This window comes from Magnolia sinica, chromosome 19 (genome assembly GCF_029962835.1).
Source record: "Magnolia sinica isolate HGM2019 chromosome 19, MsV1, whole genome shotgun sequence".
NCBI classification, from domain to species: domain Eukaryota; kingdom Viridiplantae; phylum Streptophyta; class Magnoliopsida; order Magnoliales; family Magnoliaceae; genus Magnolia; species Magnolia sinica.
The window spans coordinates 14,931,595-14,952,041 of NC_080591.1; the positions used below are offsets into that span (position 1 = coordinate 14,931,595).

General features: G+C 42.0%; 1 protein-coding gene across 1 annotated transcript in view; it reads left to right on the forward strand.

The window, feature by feature from the left end:
* The first annotated feature begins 2,571 nt into the window (after nt 1-2,571).
* The window catches only part of LOC131234507 (serine/threonine-protein kinase SAPK7), a 28,337-nt gene continuing 10,461 nt past the window's right edge, over nt 2,572-20,447 (forward strand). The window contains exons 1-8 of the mRNA XM_058231441.1: nt 2,572-3,221; nt 3,320-3,394; nt 3,497-3,598; nt 3,687-3,740; nt 3,835-3,927; nt 4,118-4,210; nt 9,649-9,753; nt 9,856-9,954. Coding sequence (XP_058087424.1) covers nt 3,102-3,221; nt 3,320-3,394; nt 3,497-3,598; nt 3,687-3,740; nt 3,835-3,927; nt 4,118-4,210; nt 9,649-9,753; nt 9,856-9,954 — 741 coding nt within the window. The 5' untranslated portion in view covers nt 2,572-3,101. The remainder of the gene's footprint in view (nt 3,222-3,319; nt 3,395-3,496; nt 3,599-3,686; nt 3,741-3,834; nt 3,928-4,117; nt 4,211-9,648; nt 9,754-9,855; nt 9,955-20,447) is intronic.

Here is a 20,447-nt window from a genome sequence, read left to right on the forward strand (position 1 = left end):
TTGACCATTAATGGGGCCATGAAAGTAATACGCCACATGATATTTGGATCATACTCAATTTTGGAATCATTCCCTAAAATGATATTTAAAAATGGATTGGCAATGTGAATAAAATATATACACCATGACGGGGGCATATAACACAGTCAAATATCTATCCAGGGTTACTGGCATCGGCAGTAAGCAGTCTGAATCCACCCGAGTCGGTGGGACCCCTGACTATGAGGCCTACCGTAATGTATGTGGCTACCTCTATGCTGTCCATCTATATTGAAAGCTCACTCTTAGACATTATTTAAAAAATGAAGTAGATTAAATATCAGATGGACCATTGTACAAGAAACAATGGTAGATGATTATTAAAAATTTCCTATGAGCTATAAAAGCTTTAGATTAAGATGATATATCTGGTCTCTTTATCCAGGTCTCTTTATTTTTTCTTTTTGAAATAAAAATAAAAAATCTTATCAGGTTGACAAATAAACATTCAGGTCGATCTATGAAGTTTATCTACAAAGTTTTTAATGATAGGGATTCAATCACAACTATTCAAAAGGTCAAACATGTCAAATTAACATATTTCAAAAATATCAAAAGTTAGTTAGCCTACAAATTATTCTATATTCAATACTAATTTTCCAACATCATATTCAAACTTTATATTTATACTTTACATTCATGTTAAAACTTCATGCTTCAGATTTACCAAACAGGCCTAAAGCTTATTTTTGAGATTCTGAGTTCTTTTCCATTAGCACGTATCTCCTGTAGCAAGTGTACCAACAACGCACACGTGTAACAATTCTGATGGTCTGATGAATACTTTCGGAGAGAGCACCTTCTTGATGAACGGACGGATTTGCCAAGCCTATGCCATATGAAAATGTTGGTGGACGTTGATCCCTTAGCAATGACTCACCATCTTACACGTGGACGGCTAGTTCTTATCAATTTAATATCTGATAAGTGGCCCAGCGCACCACATGGTAATAAATTAATTTATTGTAGAGTATGGCCCACCACAGCAGCAGCTTGCTGATGGGCGAATCGCGCGTCGCCCATGCGCTGCTCCATTGCACGCCGCCACAGGAAAAAAATGTGGATGGACTGAAGTTACGTGCTCGGCCATGGTCGATCCTGGCCATCAGATTACTGGACACTTCTCCGTGGAATCTGGACCATTAAACGTTTCTATATTCAACTTTCCTTCGAAGATCCTATGAGACAGCGAGATTCCAAGTCTGGGGAGCCGTCGATGAAAGTGCCAGCTGGACGGAGGATCCAGATTCAAGCTAACTCACATCTGCCGCGAAACGTGCCACATGGGTTGTAAGGATGGTGAATCTGGACCGTTCAGCTTGTCGCTCATACTATCAACGACCCATAAGCAATCCTAGCCCTCAATTTATGGCCTCCAAATTTCACGATGCAAACAGAAAGTCAGACGGTATATCACGTCTATGATCTGGAAGCCGTGCATCAGGTGGGGCCCACATTCGACACCATTTGGGTCCAAACTGAGGGAAAGGGATTGGCTACTACCCCTGCCACTAGCCAATGGCTATGGTCAGTGCTCTGTGGGCCCCACCATGATGTATGTGTTTCATCCATTCTGTCCACCCATTCTTCCAGATCATTTTACGGTATTAACCCAAAAATGAGGTTGATCCAAATCTCAAGTGGACCGCACAGTGTTGATTGAACGCCCACCATTAAAAACTGCTGGGGGCCACAAAAGTTTTGGATCAAACTTATATATATATTTCCCTTCATCCAAGTATTTATGACCTAATCAACAGGTTAGATGTCAAATAACCATTACAGTGGGCCCTAGGTATTTTTTAATGGTGGAGATTCAATCAATACTGTTTTCCAATGGTGTGGTTCATCTGAGATTTAGATCTACCTCATTTTTGGGATCAAGCACTAAAATTATCTTTCAAAATGTGTGGACAGCGTGGATAAAATACATACATCGTGGTGGGGTCCACATAGCACTGACCATAGCCACCTGGCTGGTAGCGGCGTCACTAGCCAAACCGCGTCCCAAACTGATGCCCGTCAAATGTCATGTATACCGCAGGTGTATTGAAATATCTTGACGCTTGGGAAAAAAAGCTACGAGTTTTCTTACATCATCAGATATTTCCGGACATGTGTGGCCCACCTAAGTAATGCTCCGCCGGAATTTCCACCGAATGAGGTAAACGTGCATCCCACTGGATACTTCGCTCGCATGTGCTACAATACCAACCAGCTGCCACATGCTTCGATACAGACAGGTGCATGCATGCCTATCAAAATCTTAATCAGCGGCTGAAATCATTCGATCAGAACCTTGTACGGTAGAGATTGACTAGACGATGCAGCAGAATCTACTGTAGACTACGCCAGTAGAAATAAACCATGGCCCTTTCATCGCCCAACGAACTTCACAACCTCTCAATTTCCACTGACGCGACCACGTGGATAATTCATCCGTTGCGATGAACTGTATGTATTGATACGTCGCGACAAACCAAACTGGTACTAAAGAAAATTCAAAAACTACAGGAAAAAAAAAATAAAAAAAATCAAAGAACTCCATGTTAAAGATAGATTCTTCCATCCAACGAATGCTTTCTTCTTCTTTCTTTCCTCCTTTCAAAAACCACCTCCAAAATATCCCCAAACCGCCCAAAGTCCTCTCCAAAACCGCTCTCAACGCAATCCCTGTATAAAAAAAGAAAGAAAGTCAAAAACCCATCTTTCACTCTCCTCACATACCGGCGATTTTCAAGATCTAAGCAGAGAGAGAGAGAGAGAGAGAGAGAGAGAGAGAGAGAAGAAAAGAAAAATCATCTGATCTACGCAAAGCATGGAATCCCTCCCTCTCACGTGATCTCCATTAAAGAAATTCCAATCACGGTCTTTAGAAAATCCTCCTCGTTTTCACACTCTCAAAGAACATTCGAAAAACTCTCAAGATCTGAAAAAGGGATGAGACATCGAGATCTCTTATTTCAAGCCAAACTCAGATTGGAGAATGTGAAAAATCATCCCAAGCTCTTGTGAGATCCGACTATCTAGATCTTTGTAGAGGAGAAGCAGGGGAGAGGACGATGGAGAAATACGAGCTGGTGAGAGACATCGGATCTGGGAATTTCGGCGTCGCCCGGCTTATGAGAAATAAGGAGACGAGAGAGCTCGTCGCGATGAAATACATCGAGAGAGGCCTCAAGGTCCAAAAAATTTTCAATTTTTCGTGTTGTTTCTATCTTGTTAATCGATTTTCTGGTTTTTTGAAGATTCGGGAATTTGGGTTTTCTTTCTTTTGCAGATTGATGAGAACGTGGCGAGGGAGATTATAAATCACAGATCGCTTCGCCATCCTAATATAATTCGATTCAAGGAGGTATGATTTATACCTTGAGATTGCTTTTGGGTGGTGTTGTCTATCAATTTTCTGGGTTTTTTGGAATATTCTTTTATTTTTATCTTTTTATTTTTTTGCCAGGTGGTTTTAACGCCTACGCATCTGGCGATTGTGATGGAGTATGCTGCAGGAGGAGAGCTTTTCGAGCGGATCTGTAACGCTGGGAGATTTAGCGAAGATGAGGTTTTTTTTTTTTCTTTCTTGAATTAAAAAAAAACCTTTTTTTTTTTGTTAATTTTTTGATTCTTGAATTTTATTTTTGTTTTTTCAGGCAAGGTATTTTTTCCAGCAGCTGATTTCAGGAGTCAGCTATTGCCATTCCATGGTAATTTCAATCAGAGAAAACGGGAAAAAAAATCATTTTCTTTTTACTGATTTATATATTTTAAAATTTTTATTTTTGTTTTAAATCATTGCAGCAAATTTGCCATAGAGATTTGAAGCTGGAGAATACTCTGTTGGATGGAAGCCCAGCTCCGCGCTTGAAAATCTGCGATTTTGGTTATTCTAAGGTACTTTTAAAAAAGACCCCCAGAAATTGATATTTCCACCCCCTAAAATGGTATCCTGTGGTTTTGAGTTTCAATGGACAACCAAACTTCCCGTGGGGTTGTTCCAAGCAATTCTGAGGGTGGAAATATTAGCTTTTTCCAACAAACTTCATAAAATTGATTTTTTTTTTTTTTAAAATTGAAATTTCAGTCCTCGCTGCTTCATTCCCGACCCAAATCAACGGTGGGAACGCCCGCTTATATTGCGCCTGAAGTACTTTCTCGACGCGAGTACGACGGGAAGGTAAAATAGATGCTGATATCTATACCCACTGTTTTTTTTTCCCCACACACCCAGTTTTCATTTTTGGAATAAGAGTAGTACACTTTTATGAGAAATCAATCCAAAGTGGGAGGAATGACAGTCATTTTTATTTTAGTTTTTTTTTTTTTTTTGGGGTCCATTAGATCCGGATTAGGGGTTTTAATCTGGTCTAAGTAGTAAATTTTTAGGGCTGAGATTTTTTTTTTTCTGTTAATTTTCTAATTTTTGGAGGGCAGATAATTCGATTCTGCATTTTTGTGTTGGTCCAAATTTAGGGGCGGGCGTCAGAGTAAGGTACACGTAGTGCGTAGTACGCCACCTAACTGAGAGCTACTGCTGAGTGCTGACACATGGGCGGATGTGAGGAGCAGCGTCTTTTCCTCGCGGGAAAGGTCTGGTCCGACACGTGCCATCGTGAACACGTGTGCAAGTTTTGGGATATGTGAGGCTTCTATCAGAACGTGCCACGTTCCAAAACCCATGCTCGTGCACTTGAGGAGGGAAACGGATTCGCTACTCCCTGCCACCGGCCAAGGGCTGGTGGTCGGTGCTCTGTGGGCCCCACCATGATATATGTGTTTCATCCATGCCGTCCATCTATTTTTCTAGATCATTTTATGGTATTACGCAGAAAATGAGGTATATTCCAACCTCAAGTGCACCACATTACAGGAAACAGCATTGAATGAACGTTGACCATTGAAAACCTTTTGGGGCCATAAAAGTTTTGGATGATCTTTGTTTTTTCCTTCATCTGGGTCTGTATGACCTAATCAACAGATTGGATGTCAAATAAACAGCACAGTGGGCGTTAGGAGGATTTTAATGGTGGATGTCCAATACTATTGTTTTCCCGTGGTGTGGTCCACTGAGATTTATATCCCTGTCATTTTTGGGATCAAGCCCTAAAATGATCTGTAAAAATGGATGAACAGCGTGGATGAAACACATACATCATGGTGTGGCTCACAGAGCACGGACCACCAGCCACCGGGCTAGTGGCAGGGGGAGTAGCCAGTGCGTTTCCTCCATGGCTACCGTACGAGGAAAGCTCAATTAGGGTGGACTACAAAATGGGGATTAAACTCTTACCGTTGAAAACATCTTAGAGCCACACAGGTTTTAGACGGAGCTGATATTTGTGTTTTCTCTTCAACCAGGTCCGTAACTTTATGAATAGGGTAGACTTGGGCATACTTTCCACTTGTGTGGGGCGAGTGGCCTCATGGTTATGTAAGCGTGAAGCTGGTTGGATTGACCTGACTGTCCTGACAACTAGTAGGTGTTGTTTCAAACTTCAGACCGATTGGACTGGTCTAGGTCCAAAAGTTCAACCCAAATTTTTAAATGGGCAAAATTGACCCGACCCAACTAACCCAAACTCAGTTTTAAAATAAGTCCAACTGGGTGAAGCTAAAATAAACTTGATCCGTACACACACAGATATATATTGGTAGATTCAACTATGGTTCACTACCTTTTTATTAGTTACCCATCTATTACTTAAGACAATTAAGCTGCAAATATTGGGCCCATTATTGATGGAGAAGATACCAAAAAAATCTAATGAATTGAATTACCATAGCTATGTTAATTTATTTTGTTGAATTTGGACCATTGGCCAATATATATATATATTACCATTGAAATTGATACCTTCCCACTAATTGAATGGTTTGGACTATTATTTGTAGGAAAGCTCAATTATAATTTTTATATTTGATCCAAACATGTCTCATGTACTAAATGGTTTGGGTTTGGGTCTAGGTCTAGGTCTAGGTCCAAACCCTCACCCTTTTATACTAATCCCAATTCGCCAATTTGGAATGTGGAATTAGGTGGTATTGAATTGCATTAGATGGAATTAAAACCATTATTATATGTTTGGAAATATCATAGTATTTTAATAATATGATATCATTTTTGGGATCATAATTTTCCTTTGAGAAAAAAACATTGTTTTTTGTGAAATTAGCATTTGGTGGATCTTAGAACTCTAATCAATAGATTGGATTTCACAACCGATGCCGGTCACCTATATTCATATGCAACTCAAGTTTCACGCGTAAAGCGTGCATATTGATGGATATCATGGATAAAACACATGAATCAACGTGGGGCCCACAAATGCAGTAGTGGATTTCAAATCTGCCAAAAATCCCGTTGTATTTCATACGATAGGACCGGAAGGTCAAATACCTGAATTAATTCAATCCTTTCCATCAATTTGAAAGGCCAAATGGAATTTACATGGGACCAAATGCAATTCAACACCACTTTTTTTTTTTTTACACACGCGCACACACCCCACACACTCACGCTGGTGGAATTTCACCACCTATGAGTACTCGAGCCCTTGACCGGGAGTTGAAACTCCTGAGAGTCTACCACCTGAGCAAGAGTAAGGACCCGCAATTCCACACCACTTAATCCCATGTTCCAAACAGGCCGTAAGTAAATGGGTTGGCTATTTTTTACTTGGACCTAACCAGACTTAGCTTGAATTGTAATGGGTTGGGTCGAGGTCCAAAAATCTGACCTGATTCTTAAATGGGTCGGGTCCAGGCCTCCCATTGACCAGAGCCAACCTGACCCATTTTCATCCCTACATGCATGATATCCACACCATCCATTAGCCCTTGACCTTGAACATCAAACTGATCTGAACTTAGGTGAAGCTCTTCATCCTGGTGATTTGCATTAGATGAACAAATTGGATAGCATACATAAACCATGGTTGGCTTTGCACTCAACTAATGGTTGGCATCCCATCCCAACTTTTCTGTACAGTGTCGCCTACCGTAGTTTTGGATTGGCCTGATTTCTGGGTTATATGAGGCAAGCCACCTGATGAACAGCGTGGATCTCATGCATGTGTTCCCCACATGCTGCTTGGTTAGTGGTGGGCACACCTTGTTATGCCTTGTTAGACTAGTGCAGTTCCATCCATAACTTGCTTTGCTATTCTAGATGGAGACCTGCACTAGGTCTTGGACTGGGTAACGTAGGGGGTGAGATGGCATCATGACCAGCTGCGTTTTCCAGCTGGATACATGCGCCACAATGTGAATACCAGAAATTTGGGACAATTCTAGCCATCAGTTTTCTTGCACTCATTCACATTGAACCTCGATCATTAGGCCGCTAGTTTGATGGCTAGAATGGTATAATCAGTTTGTTTTGAACCATTTCATGTTCTTAGCAGGCATCACTTGATGGATGATCCTGAATAACGCCACTTCTTCTTGGGTTCTACTGGTGTTCAGGGTATTGGTATGAAATGTCAAAAGATACATGTTTACATATGTAGGAATGAAAATATTGCAAAAGATAACCATACATGATAAGTTTCCATGTTATAGGGACCTGACCATGTGTTATCAAAAAATATGTGCAAAATAAATATATAAATTTTGTAGCCAGTCGATAGATTAGCCAATACTCATCAATATATAAAAATTTCACATTAATTAACTATGAAAAACACATATTTTCCAATAAAAAAAAAAGAAAAAAGATTTCACTAGTTCCCCCATTTTCATTTCAATGTTAATTTTTCGCCACAAATCCGTGTCAATGTATGAGAATTGTGCATAGGCATTGATATCCATTGCTATCCATGCTAAACATTCAAAAAAATGAAGTTTCCATAGACTTTTCGTCACCTTTGAGTTTTGGGCCTCTGGCCCATCTTCTTTTCGAGTGAAGATTTCTCCTCAAATTCAAACTTTGATTTAACCAAGAGGCATCAAAATCACGTAGGAATAAAATTCCAAAAAAAAAATAAAATGAGAGGAGATTTTTTAGATTTTGGAAAAAAAAAATTTGGTCCAATTTCTTTTTATCGAAGTTCGCCTATTTATGGATGTTTCCCCTGTGTTGGGGATATTGTTGTTGGTATCGGAGATATTATCGATGTTATCTCAGATACTAGAGAGCCTTTATAAGGGATTCTTCTCAAAATATCACCGATATCATCTTTCAAAATAAAAATAAAAATGCTGATATTGATAATTGAAAATTTTGAAACCGCTGATATTATCAATAAGATCACCGATATTTGGAACGCTGGGCTCTACTGCATTACTCCTAAGGCACCTGTTATCTGGTAATGGGGACTAATACTTGCCAGCAATTTTGTTGATGGGGCTCTTCATGGCTTCAAATTTGGATGACCCAAAGGGTCCAATCGGTGGGAGCAGATGGGATGTAGTTCCAAATCACAATCGCTGGACATCTTAATACACAATTCTTTCCAAAATGTAGATTGATATTAGTTTTGTCTTCAGCCTTCAGTCAGCACCAAGTGGGTGGTCAGGATCATCAATCAGCTTGAGTTCGTGGCTGTATCCCATCCATGGTCATGCCCATCAGATGGACACTTCAGATCATCCAAAAGCATACAGCTTGAGTTTTTTGCTGTATCCCATCCATGGTCATGCCCATTAGATGGACACTTCAGATCATTCAAAAACATACAGATGGATGGGTTTCATTTAGTAATGCATGTTGGATGGGCATGAATTTTGTTGTGACATATGCGATGTGTGGGGCTCGTAAACCCACCAGCTGGAGATTATTTTAGAGTTTTGATTTATTTTATAAGCCATGCTATAGCCAAATGCTCTAAAGATGCCAGACTCAAGTTCTGGTCCTAGAGAGGCGTGGGTTCAAATGCCATTTCTGACAAATTTCTAGGCCATGCTAGGTGATTCTTTTTTCTGCATTCCAAATGAGTATCCCCAAATGTGCCAACATGTAATGTGTGAATGAAGCCCATGCTATTCTTTATGTGGGGCCACCATGTACATATCGACTGGCTCGAAAAACATTATGGCAGTCCAGCTAGTTGGCAGGTTGTCCTGATTTTTCAGCCAGGGAGCATTCTAAGTGGTGCCTCACTGATGAACAGCTGGATTCTCACACGATGTTGGCATGTGTAACACAATCCATCCATGAGTTCATCTTTGTGGGTCTCCTATGTCTCTCTTCACCCTTCGGTCGGGATTTGTGTCAGGTACTATTTAACAATGTGCTGATGCTCAAACGATATGATTGTTGCATACAGTGATGTATCCAGAGGGTTCAAAGGGCCAATCTCCTGGCTGAGCAATAGCACAAATAACACAATTGGAAGGTTATGATCATTTGATCCATCTCCCTTTTGCAAGTGGGCTATGGTACTTTAGAGCTGTTGTTGGTTTGGATTGGCTGTGTTAGCCAATCTTATATATTGCATGAGTCACACTATTTGACTACATGTTGTCCAATTTGTACTTATTCCTGCCAGATCCGGCCCTAGTTTTTCTAATTTGCATCCTTGAAATGGAGCCAATAGTGTATTACTAGGAAGTTTGAGACGGCTTCATTCAGAAGGCTTAAATTTCATTTGTTACTGTTTTCTGCGGTTAATGTAGTTGGCTGACGTATGGTCATGCGGAGTAACCCTTTACGTTATGCTGGTGGGAGCTTACCCTTTTGAAGACCAAGAGGACCCCAAGAATTTCAGAAAGACCATCGGGGTGGGCCCCACCTCTATCTCTCTACTCTTTCTCTGTTTTTTTTTTTTTTTTTCCTGTTTAGGTTTCATCACTCTAATGTCCTTGTTGGAAATTTTCTTGCAGCGCATCATGGCAGTCCAATACAAAATTCCCGACTATGTTCATATATCCCAGGAGTGCAGGCAGCTCCTTTCTCGGATTTTTGTTGCAAATCCATCCAAGGTATGTCCAAGTACTACATGGTTTTGTTTTGAGGTGTTGCATCCCCGTTATGTTGAAAAGCTTGACTGGTCGTTCGTAGCCATTGGAGGTGGGCATCGAGTCGAGTTGGACTGAGTTAGGTCCAACTCGACTCGATCCGGTTTTGCCAAGTCCTTGACCCGAACTCGATCGGACTCGAGACCAAGTCCAGCAGGCCTGACTCGATCCATACCGATTCTTGGCTGGGCTGACCTGAACCGAGTCCGACTCAGTCAGAGAAACCGAATCGGATTGAGCTGGGTACGGTTCAGATCCGAATTGATTCTATGGCCCATAAATCAACGGTTAAAGACAAAGCACACGGTATATATTTAAAGAGAGAGATTTGAAATATCAGAAGTGATAAATCTTTCGCACAAGTGGTTTTTTTCGCCCAACGCTTCATCTATAGTGTGGCCCATTATATAAACGGTTTGGATTATCTAAACATGAATTCAACGACTGTAGTTCATTTCCTTTAACAAAAGAAACCCCAAGGAAAAGAAAGGAAGAAAGAAAATGATTCCTTTTCTTCTTCTTCTTTGCAATCCAAAACACACCAAAACCATAGCCTTTGCAGAGAGAAAAGGAGGAGAAAATCATTGCTCTTTCTTTTTTGTTTGTCATCTCTCCTTCCCATTTTGATCTATAATTCGCGTCCGTCTCGAGCTAGGGTGGGCCACAACCGAGGTCCCGAGCTCAGCTGGACTACCAGCGGCCTACACTGCTGCACCCGAGGTGCCAAGCTAAGGCGGGCCACCGGCGGCCTGCACTCGACATCCAGAGCTCGAAAAAAACACAAAAAAAAAAAACTTATAAAATTAACCTACCTGATGAATGGACGAGGATGACCGGTGAAGATAGGGTGCTGGGCTGCTAATTGGCCCGGATTCCGATCGGGTTCGGTGCGGCACCGGCTCGGGTAGGGTTTGGGTAGATGAATGGTAAAAGGTAAAAATAAAAAATAAAAAAAATTTGATTTTATAGTATCCGATTCCGGTCCGGATCGGATCGGATCTGACTGGATCGGATTTCGGACCGAGTCGGATTGAGTTACTACATAACCCGAACTCGACTCGGTTGGGATTTGGATCCGGGCGGGTCTACTCGATCCGAACCCGACCCTGGCATTCGGTTCGGGTCAAGTCGGATCGGACGGGTTCGGTCGAGTTGGATCCGCCGAGTCAAGTCGGATCGGACTAGTTCGGTCGAGTCGGATCTGCCGAGTCGAGTTGGGTCCTGCCCACCTCCAGTAGCCATTGACATTGGCAAAATGCATATACGTCACTGCCATGTAGAAACGGCACATGATAGGACAAGATGTAAAGAAGTTCCACATCTGACACTTTTAAATGCTTGTATTTAATTAATTAGAGCACTTAATCTCTGCAAATATGCCACCCATGTATGATATTTGGATCGTTCATTTGGTTTCTATCATGGATGATTCTGGCTGCTGAGTGGAGGATTCTTGTGCAAATTGATTGTTGACTGTTGGTTGCAGTTTTTCTTTCCTAACACCCATTTCCAATCATTGGAAGTTAAACTATCAGTGTTTAGACTGTCCCACCTTTTGGGCATAGAACTCATGGTTGTGCCTAGTAGATGAACAGTCTGGGTCTATACATGGGTGGACACCTAAGTAGATAAAGCTAGATAATTAATTTAAATATTCATGGTAATGCTGGATTCTTTTCCATGATGAAGTTAACACAAATAAACATGTGAAGTATGTAGTATTATACAATAGGGAAGTTCATCATATCATTTATCATCATTGTCATTATGGTCTTGTCCTAGCTATTTGCAGTTGGTTTTATGACTTGCTTCGGTAAGGTGTATTGACTATGCAATTTGTATGTCTTCTGTCGATGTCCATCCATCCAGCCAAAAGTTTTGTGGTAGGTAGTATGATGCCCATCTGATGAATAATGAGCCTTATACACTTCATAACATATCTGTGCACTTTTGTTTAGTTTGAAAAAGATAGAAGAGGAAAGGGCTCCCTTATTAATATAAGAAAAGAAGATAGTCTCCATATATTGAACTCTCCCACTTATCACTATGGGACCACTATGTTTATTTATTTAATGAATAGAGGACCATGATGTACTTCGTGGTCCCTATTCCAAAAGCTAGTTGGGGCATTCCATTATACTAAATTGCAGAACAATGGGATCCATAGAATTTACTCCCAAAGACAAATAAATCATTCCTGATTATAATACATGGGTATGCCCAGTGATTTAAATATTTATAGTATCAGCCGATAATATTGATATCCATGTGGCTGATATGATATAAAGGGGAGTTTCTCTTGTATCGTTCAAAATAATGCAATGTATTGCTGATATATCGATACACTACCATATTTTGCCAAAAAATCATTAATAAATTCCCACCCCCCCCCACACACGCACACACAAAAAAAAAGGTTCACAAAAAGCCCCACCAAAAAACCATTTTTTCCCATATATGTTTGGAGGAATTTCTTTCATACTCATATTGTATCATTTATGAATTATATGAACTCGTTTTCGATCAAGGTACTCCAAAACGGTTATGTCATGGCTGTTACGATAAAATTGACCTGTAACAGCCGGTTTATATAAACTCATTCTCAATCAAGGTATTCCAAAACAGTTATATAAGGGCTATTATAGAAAAATTGACCGGTAATGGCTAGTAATGGTATGTTATGGGATCAAAAAAAGTTTTTTCAAAAAAAAAAAAAAAACACTGCAATGGCCATTGTAGTCCGTATTGTAATGTACTAATGGTAACGATGGTGGCCATTATGGTCACCGTTACCATCATGCAATACCTTGTTTTGGATATAATTGCATCACTTTTATCAAACAACATAGTTTAGGATCATATACAAAGAAAACTTGTTGTAAATGCTTTTTTTTTTTTTGGGTTGTAATCTTTAGTGTTTTGTGTATAATCATGTCTCTTTCAACATATCCTAAAATTTCAATGTTTCCCTCAAACAACTAGACGCTTCCCAATACATGTGTGATATTTCCTATGCTATAATGATGTGTTTTGCCCTCTCAAGGTGTTATACATGTGTCAATACTGATATTTGAATCATTGGGTGTGCCCTTATTTGCTTAGGGATGCAACAACTTAGTATCCCTTGATTTAAAGTCCTCATGTGGTGCACTTGTTTCCAATATTTGGAATAGTGTTAGTGGGCTTTAGCCCAATTGGTGGCCACTGCCCTGCTATTGGAGGAATGGGGACACAATACACAACAACAACATTTAAATGGAAAAAATCCTTGAATCGAAAAACTAGAGTTAAATCAATCTCTGTGGAAACATGATGGGGACATTACGTGCACACGCACGCCCCCCCTATGCATGTACGCAAGGAGGGCCCCACCATCGATATAGATCGATGACGACGTCCAGGGAGGGCCTCCTAGTTAGAGGACTATGTTTTGGTTCATTGGAGTGGACTTGATTGTCATGTGAATCCCACCATGGGTTCTCATGGTCGTGTCTCGCTATTCTAAATAATCTAGTACTTTAGGTTTTGCTTATTATTGTTATTAGGAATATCATGGGTGGTTTAGATTTCTTTGATTAGTTATTATTTTTGATTACTTCGTCTCCAAGTAATAGGGTGCGCACATGGCTCCAGTTTTGGGGTATAAGATTTTATTATAAATAGGCACCCCTTGTAGTCTTTTTTCTTATTGGTGTTTAGAATAAAATTTCTGTGTTTTCTTGCTCCTCTTTGAGTTGTGAAAACCTAATTGGGTGCGTAACCCTCCATTCTTCGAAGGGCTACTACCGTGGTGCGAAGCCACACCCATCCCGATTCGCCCCTACCTTTTACCATCCATATTCCTCTTCTCCCACAGTCATTCCACCTGCAAATCCATTGTTATTTTGCAGCCGTTCCTTCTTTACAACAGATTTCTGGAATCTGGTCTTGCAGGAGGGCTGAAACTTCGGCGAAGCACCACACACGGACCGTATGTCGAATCGGGCCGAAACTTGGGGGGTTTATAGCCCAACCCTAGCCGACCAGCCCCAAGGAAGGGGTTTTTGGGTTCGTGGGCCCCACACACGTACGGATAACCCTCAGCGCACGTGCGTCAGGCGTGACCTGTTGTCTACACGCGTGGGTAGGCTTCATGTTCACTCTCTCCTCTCTCACTCCTCTCTTACCTGATTTCTCTAACCCTAACCCTAAATTGTCTTAAACTCCCAATTTTTTTGCCCTTTTTTCAGCCCTAGGGTTTTCCGAATTGAAACTTATGAATCCCTTGGATTGGGAAAAATATTCCTGTGCATGTGTGGCTGAATCTACTCTCCTTTGAGCATTGTTTAGTCTATAACTTTAATTAATCTAGCCCTAATATGTGTAGGTCTGGACCTGCATAGATTCCCCTTGTTGAGTGCTTGACTTCATGTGGGATGTGGAATTTTGTGTGATTGTTTCTGAACTAGTATGATCTAAAGCCTGAATCTTGCATGGCATGTTTAAATTCTCATGTCCTGCATCAAATTTGGTATCAGAGCTTAGGGTTCTTATAGGGGAATGCATTGCATATTTAGGGTTTAGTCTATTCATGTTTAGTTTGCATTAATTCTCATCATAGTCTTGTAGGATCATTAGGCTCATTTAGATGCATACAGTTGTGTTAGAGGGTTTTTGAGTTGAGGAGTAGTTGTATGCCCACACGTACTGGTCGTGATTTTGGTTTGCACCGTACGTTAAATATGGAGCAATTGCAAGAATCAATGGACAACCTAACCCGACCGTTTGAGTATTTGGGTACGCGCTTGGAATAACGTATTGACCATCGCCTTTAACAAATTAATATGCGCGTTACCCAATTAGATACCTCCGCCTAGGCAAACCCCACCATTGGGGAAGATGCTCAATCTCAGACAGGTGGTCAGGAGGATCGACTAAGGAATGGAGGTGGCCAAAGAATCGGTTATGGGCGCGCACTCGTGCACCCACCCCGTAAGGGACATCAAGACCACTATGACCCCGATGCGAAACTCCTTAAGGGAGTTAGCGTAGATGCCCCCACGTTTAATTGCCACTTAGACCCTAAAGCTTTTCTAGATTGGTTGGCGGATATGAACCACTATTTTGAGTGGTATGACATGTCAGATGTTCGTCGAGTCCGATTTGCCAAGATGAAGCTTGTGGGTCAAGCAAAGAGGTTTTGGGCTACTGTATAGCGAAAGAAAAAAAGGGCGAGGGAGCTCCCAATAGTTCATTAGGGAGAAATGAAAGAAACTCTTAAAGAAAAATACCTCTCCTTTTCTTACCACTTGAGGTTGGTTGAGGAATGTCTGTCTCTTCGACAAGGTTCCATGGGTGTTGCTGAATACATTGAGAAGTTCGAAGAGTAAATGACCCGTTGCGAAGTTGATGAGGACCCCGTACTCACCCTTGCTCGATTTAAGACGGGCCTCCGTTCTGACATTAGGAGAGAGTTGCTTGCCAAGGACAGACACTCTTGAACAAATGTATCAAGTAGTGTTGGAGGTCGAGCAATGCCTCAAAGCATCTGTGAGAGGGCGGTTTGAGTTTCGCGATTCAAGCGCTAAGGCTAACCCTTCTGGGGCTAAGCTTAGTACTAGGTACCAAAACAAACCTTCCAGTAGTTCTCAGTATAGGCCCAAGGATAATAAAGGTAAAGAGGTTATCGGGTTTAGCTCGCGTAGGAGTGGAGCAACTAGGTGTTTTAGGTGTCAAGGGTATGGTCACTTTGCCCACCAGTGCAGCACGAGAGAGGACACCAAGTTGCTCCTTATTGATGGGCAAGTAGAATTAGTGCCCCCAGAAAGTGACAGTGAGGAGGAAGAGTATGAGCCAGCAGAAACCCCTATTGATGAGGAAGAGGGAACGTAAGAGTCTGCGACCCTGACAGTTGTGCGTTGCGCCTTTACTCATGCAAAGAATACCAACGATTGGCGCCGTAACACGATCTTCTATACCTATGCTAAGTATGGGGATAAGAGTTGCAAGATGATCATGGACAGTGGTAGTTGTGCCAATGTGGCATCAATTGGTGATGTTGTTCCCATGGATGTTGGCCATATCATTTTGGGTAGGCCCTAGCTTTATGACAGGGATGTTACCATATTTGGTCGTTCAAATGTGTGTACATTTTGGTTTGAGGGTAAGAAAGTCAAGCTAAATCCACTTCCACCAAGAACATGACTGGAAAAGAGTCCACCACACAAGAGTGGTGTGAGTGGCTCCAAAGAATTGAAGGAATCGAAGTCCAAGTCCAAGCCTCTCCATATTCTAAATGCCAAGGACTTTTGAGCGAGAGACTTAGTCGGACTTGATAGTGTATGCCCTTGTGGCTAGGGAGAGTGCACCAGAGGCTAGTGTAGAGTTACCTACTGAGGTTATTCCGGTCGTGGATGAGTTTCGTGACGTCTTTCCTGCGGATCTACCGGATGAGCTTTCCCCTATGAGGGACATACCGTACGCCATTGATTTAGTCCCTGGGGCGATTCTACCAAACATCCCTCATTACAGAATGAACCCAAAGGAGCATGCGGAGTTGAATAGGCAGATTGATGAGCTCCTAGAAAAGGGTTTCATTAGAGAGAGCATGAGCTTATGTGCCGTGCTCGCCCTTCTTACACCTAAGAAGGATGACACATGGAGGATGCGTGTTGATAGTAGGGCCATCAACAAAATCACATTCAAGTATCGGTTTCCCATATCCCGTCTTGATGACATGTTGGATATAATGACCAATGCTACTAGCTTCTTGAAAATTGACCTCAAAAGTGGTTATCACCAAATCCGCGTACACCCTGGTGATGAGTGGAAGACGGTCTTCAAGACGAAGGATGGGCTATACGAGTGGGTAGTTATGCCTTTTGGGCTGACTAACGCCCCAAGTACTTTTATGCGTGTGATGACTCAAGTGTTAAGGCCCTTCATGGGGAAGTTCTTGGTCGTATACTTTTATGATATCTTGATTTATAGCATGACTAAGGAACAACACCTCAACCATTTGAGGCATGTTTGTGGGATCTTTAAAGCCGATGAATTGTACACCAACATAAAGAAGTGTGCATTTTTGTCTAGTAGTGTTATCTTTTTAGGTTTTGTTGTCTCAGCTGAGGGAGTATCGGCTGATCCCGAGAAGGTCAAAGCCATTATCAATTAACCTGAACCCCGCAATATTTACAAGGTGTGCAGCTTTCACGGCTTAACCACCTTCTATAGGCGGTTCATTTGAGACTTCAGTTCCATTATAGCTCCCATCACGCATTGCATAAAAAAAGGAGAGTTTCAGTGGACAATGGCAACCTTGAAGACCTTCAAGGAGATAAAGGTCAGGATGACCGAAGCTCCAGTTACGCTACTTCCAGATTTTTCGAAAGTTTTTGAAGTCGCATGTGACGCGTCAGGAGTCGGTATAGGAGTATGTAGTCAGGAAGGGCATCCTGTTGCCTTTTTTAGTGAGAAACTGAATGAGGCGAAACGAAAATACTCCACCTATGACAAAAAGTTCTATGCGATAGTGCAATCATTGCGCCACTGGCGTCATTATCTATTGCCGTAAGAATTCGTCTTGTTCTTAGATCACGAGGCTTTGAGATATCTGAACTCGTAGAAGAAATTAAACCCTAGGCACGCCAATGGGTGCAATTCCTTCAGGAATATACTTTTGTGGTTAAACACAAGGCCGGTGTAGAGAATAAGCCTGCCGACGCTTTGAGTCGTCGAGCCGCGTTACTCAATTCCATGAGTGTCGAAGTCATAAGCCTCGAGCGCATCAAAGAAGATTATTCTGAGTGCCTAGATTTTGGAGTTGTGTACGCATCGTTGTTAGAGAGTCCGTTAGGAGCTAGCAGTGAGTACTTGATTTTGGACGGATATTTGTTTAGGAGTGACTGCTTATGCATACCTCGCATCTCCCTCTGCGATTTTCTTGTTTGGGAGTTACATTCAGGAGGGGTCGCGGGTCATTTTGGTCGAGACAAGACCATTGCCCTAGTGGATGATAAGTTCTATTGGCCAAGCCTCAAGCGAGACGTGGCCAAAACTTTAGGGCAGTGTTGTACTTGTTAGCTAACAAAGCAGAAAAAGTAGAACGCGGGACTATACACACCTTTGCCAGTTCCATTCATCCCGTGACAGGATATTAGTATGAACTTCGTGCTTGGGCTCCCTAAGACTATTTGGAAACATGATTTCATATTTGATGTCGTGGACCGTTTTTCTAAAATAGCCGCTAATACATCTCATGTTGCCAAGCTGTTCTTTAGTGAGGTCGTCAAACTTCATGGGTTACTAAAAACTATAGTGTCTGACCGTGACGTGTGATTCATAAGTTATTTTTGGAAGACACTATGACATATGATGAATACTAGGCTCCAATTTTCTTCGGTTTACCACCCTCAGACCGATGGTCAGATTGAGGTGGTCAATAGGAGTCTAGGGAGTTTGTTCAGATGTTTAGTGGGGAAGCACACCAGGACGTGGGACATAGTACTACGTATAGCTGAGTTTGCATTTAATAGTTATGTTAATAAGTCCACAGGTTAAGTCCTTTTGAAGTTATTACTGGTTATAAACCTAGGAAGTCTATTGATCTCGTCCCTATGTCACTGTCCCATAGGCCATCAGAGTCTACAGAGTCCTTTGCGCATCACATTTATTCGTTGCATCAAGAAATCAGGCGAAAAATCACTACTACTAATGAACGTTATAAATTTTCTGCAGACCAGCATAAACGTTTCAGGGAATTCAATGTAGGGGACTCTGTGATGGTCCGTATTAGGCCCGAGCGGTACCCTCAGGGAGCCGTTTGTAAATTACACGCGCGTAGCGCTGGATCATTCAAAATTATAAAATGAAACGGTCTCAATACGTATGTGGTAGATCTTCCACATTCCATGAGAATTAGTTCCACATTCAATGTGGAGGATCTAGTTGTTTTTCAGGGGACCACCGATACATTGTCCGGCCCTTCGCCCAACCATCCTGATTCTCCGGACCTGTCCCTTGATCCATGGCCTCTTCCCAACCCTTCTTCCCAGCCTCTACCTCCCATATCCACCCTTCTCACACCCAGAGAGGAGATAGAGGATATCCTAGACCATTAGATAGTATCAATGTCGGACGGCGGATTTCAAAAGTTCCTGGTCAAGTGGAAGTTATGCCCGGCTTCAGACAGTATGCGGCTCACTGAGGAGGAGCTTCAGAGACTTGATCCTGACATCTTGGAGCGGTTGAGAGTTTTGTTTCGCCAGTGGCGAAATCTTCGCAGCTGGGGAGAGTTGATTGGGACATCACGCTCACACGCACGCCCCCCCCTTTGTATGTTCGCAAAGAGGAGGGCCCCACCATCGATCTGGATCGATGACGACGTTCAGGGAGGGCCTTCTAGTTAGAGAACTGCGTTTTGGTTCATTGGAGTGAGCCCAATCGTCATGTGAATCTCACCATGGGTTCTTATTATCGTGGCCTACTATTCTAAATAATTTAGTACTTTAGGTTTTGCTTATTATTGTTATTAGGAATATCATGGACGGTTTAAATTGCTTTGATTAGTTGTTATTTTTTATTACTTCGTCTCCAAGTAATAGGGTGCGCACATTGCGCCAATTTTAGGGTGTAGGATTTTATTATAAATAAGCACCCCTTGTAGTCTTTTTTCTCATTGATGATTGGAATAAAAATTTTGAGTTTTCCTGCTCATCTTTGAGTTGTGAAAACCTAATTGAGTGTAGAACCCTCCCTTCTTCGAAGGGCTACTATCGTGGTGCGAAGCCACACCCATCCCGATTCGTCCCCACTTTCTACCATCCATATTCCTCTTCTCTCACAGTCATTCCACCTGCAAATCCATCGTTATTTTGCAGCTGTTCCTTCCCTACAACAGATATCTGGAATCTAGTCCTGCAGGAGGGCTAAAACTTTGGCAGAGCACCACGCACGGACCGTATGTCGGATTGGGCCGAAACTTGTGGGGTTTGTAGCCCAACCCTAGCCAACCAGCCCCAAGGAGGGGGTTTTTGGGTTCGTGGGCCCCACGCATGTGTGGACAACCCTCAATGCACGTGCGTCGGGCGTGGCCTGCTGTCCACATGCACGGGTGGGCTTTATGTCCACTCTCTCCTCTCTTTCACCCCTCTCTTACGTGATTTCCCTAACCCTAGATTCTCTTAAACTCCCAATTTCTTTGCCCATTTTCCAACCCTAGGGTTTCTTGAATTGAAACTTGTAAATCCCTTGGATTGGGGAAAATATTCCTGTGCATGTGTGGCTGAATCTACTCTCCTTTGCGCATTGTTTGGTCTATAACTTTAATTGATCTAGCCCTAGCATGTGTAGGCCTGGACCCGCATAGATTATCCTTGTTGAGTGCTTAACTTTATGTGGGATGTGGAATTTTGTGTGATTGTTTCTGAACTAGTATGATCTAAAGCCTGGAATCTTGCATAGCATGTTTAAATTTTCAT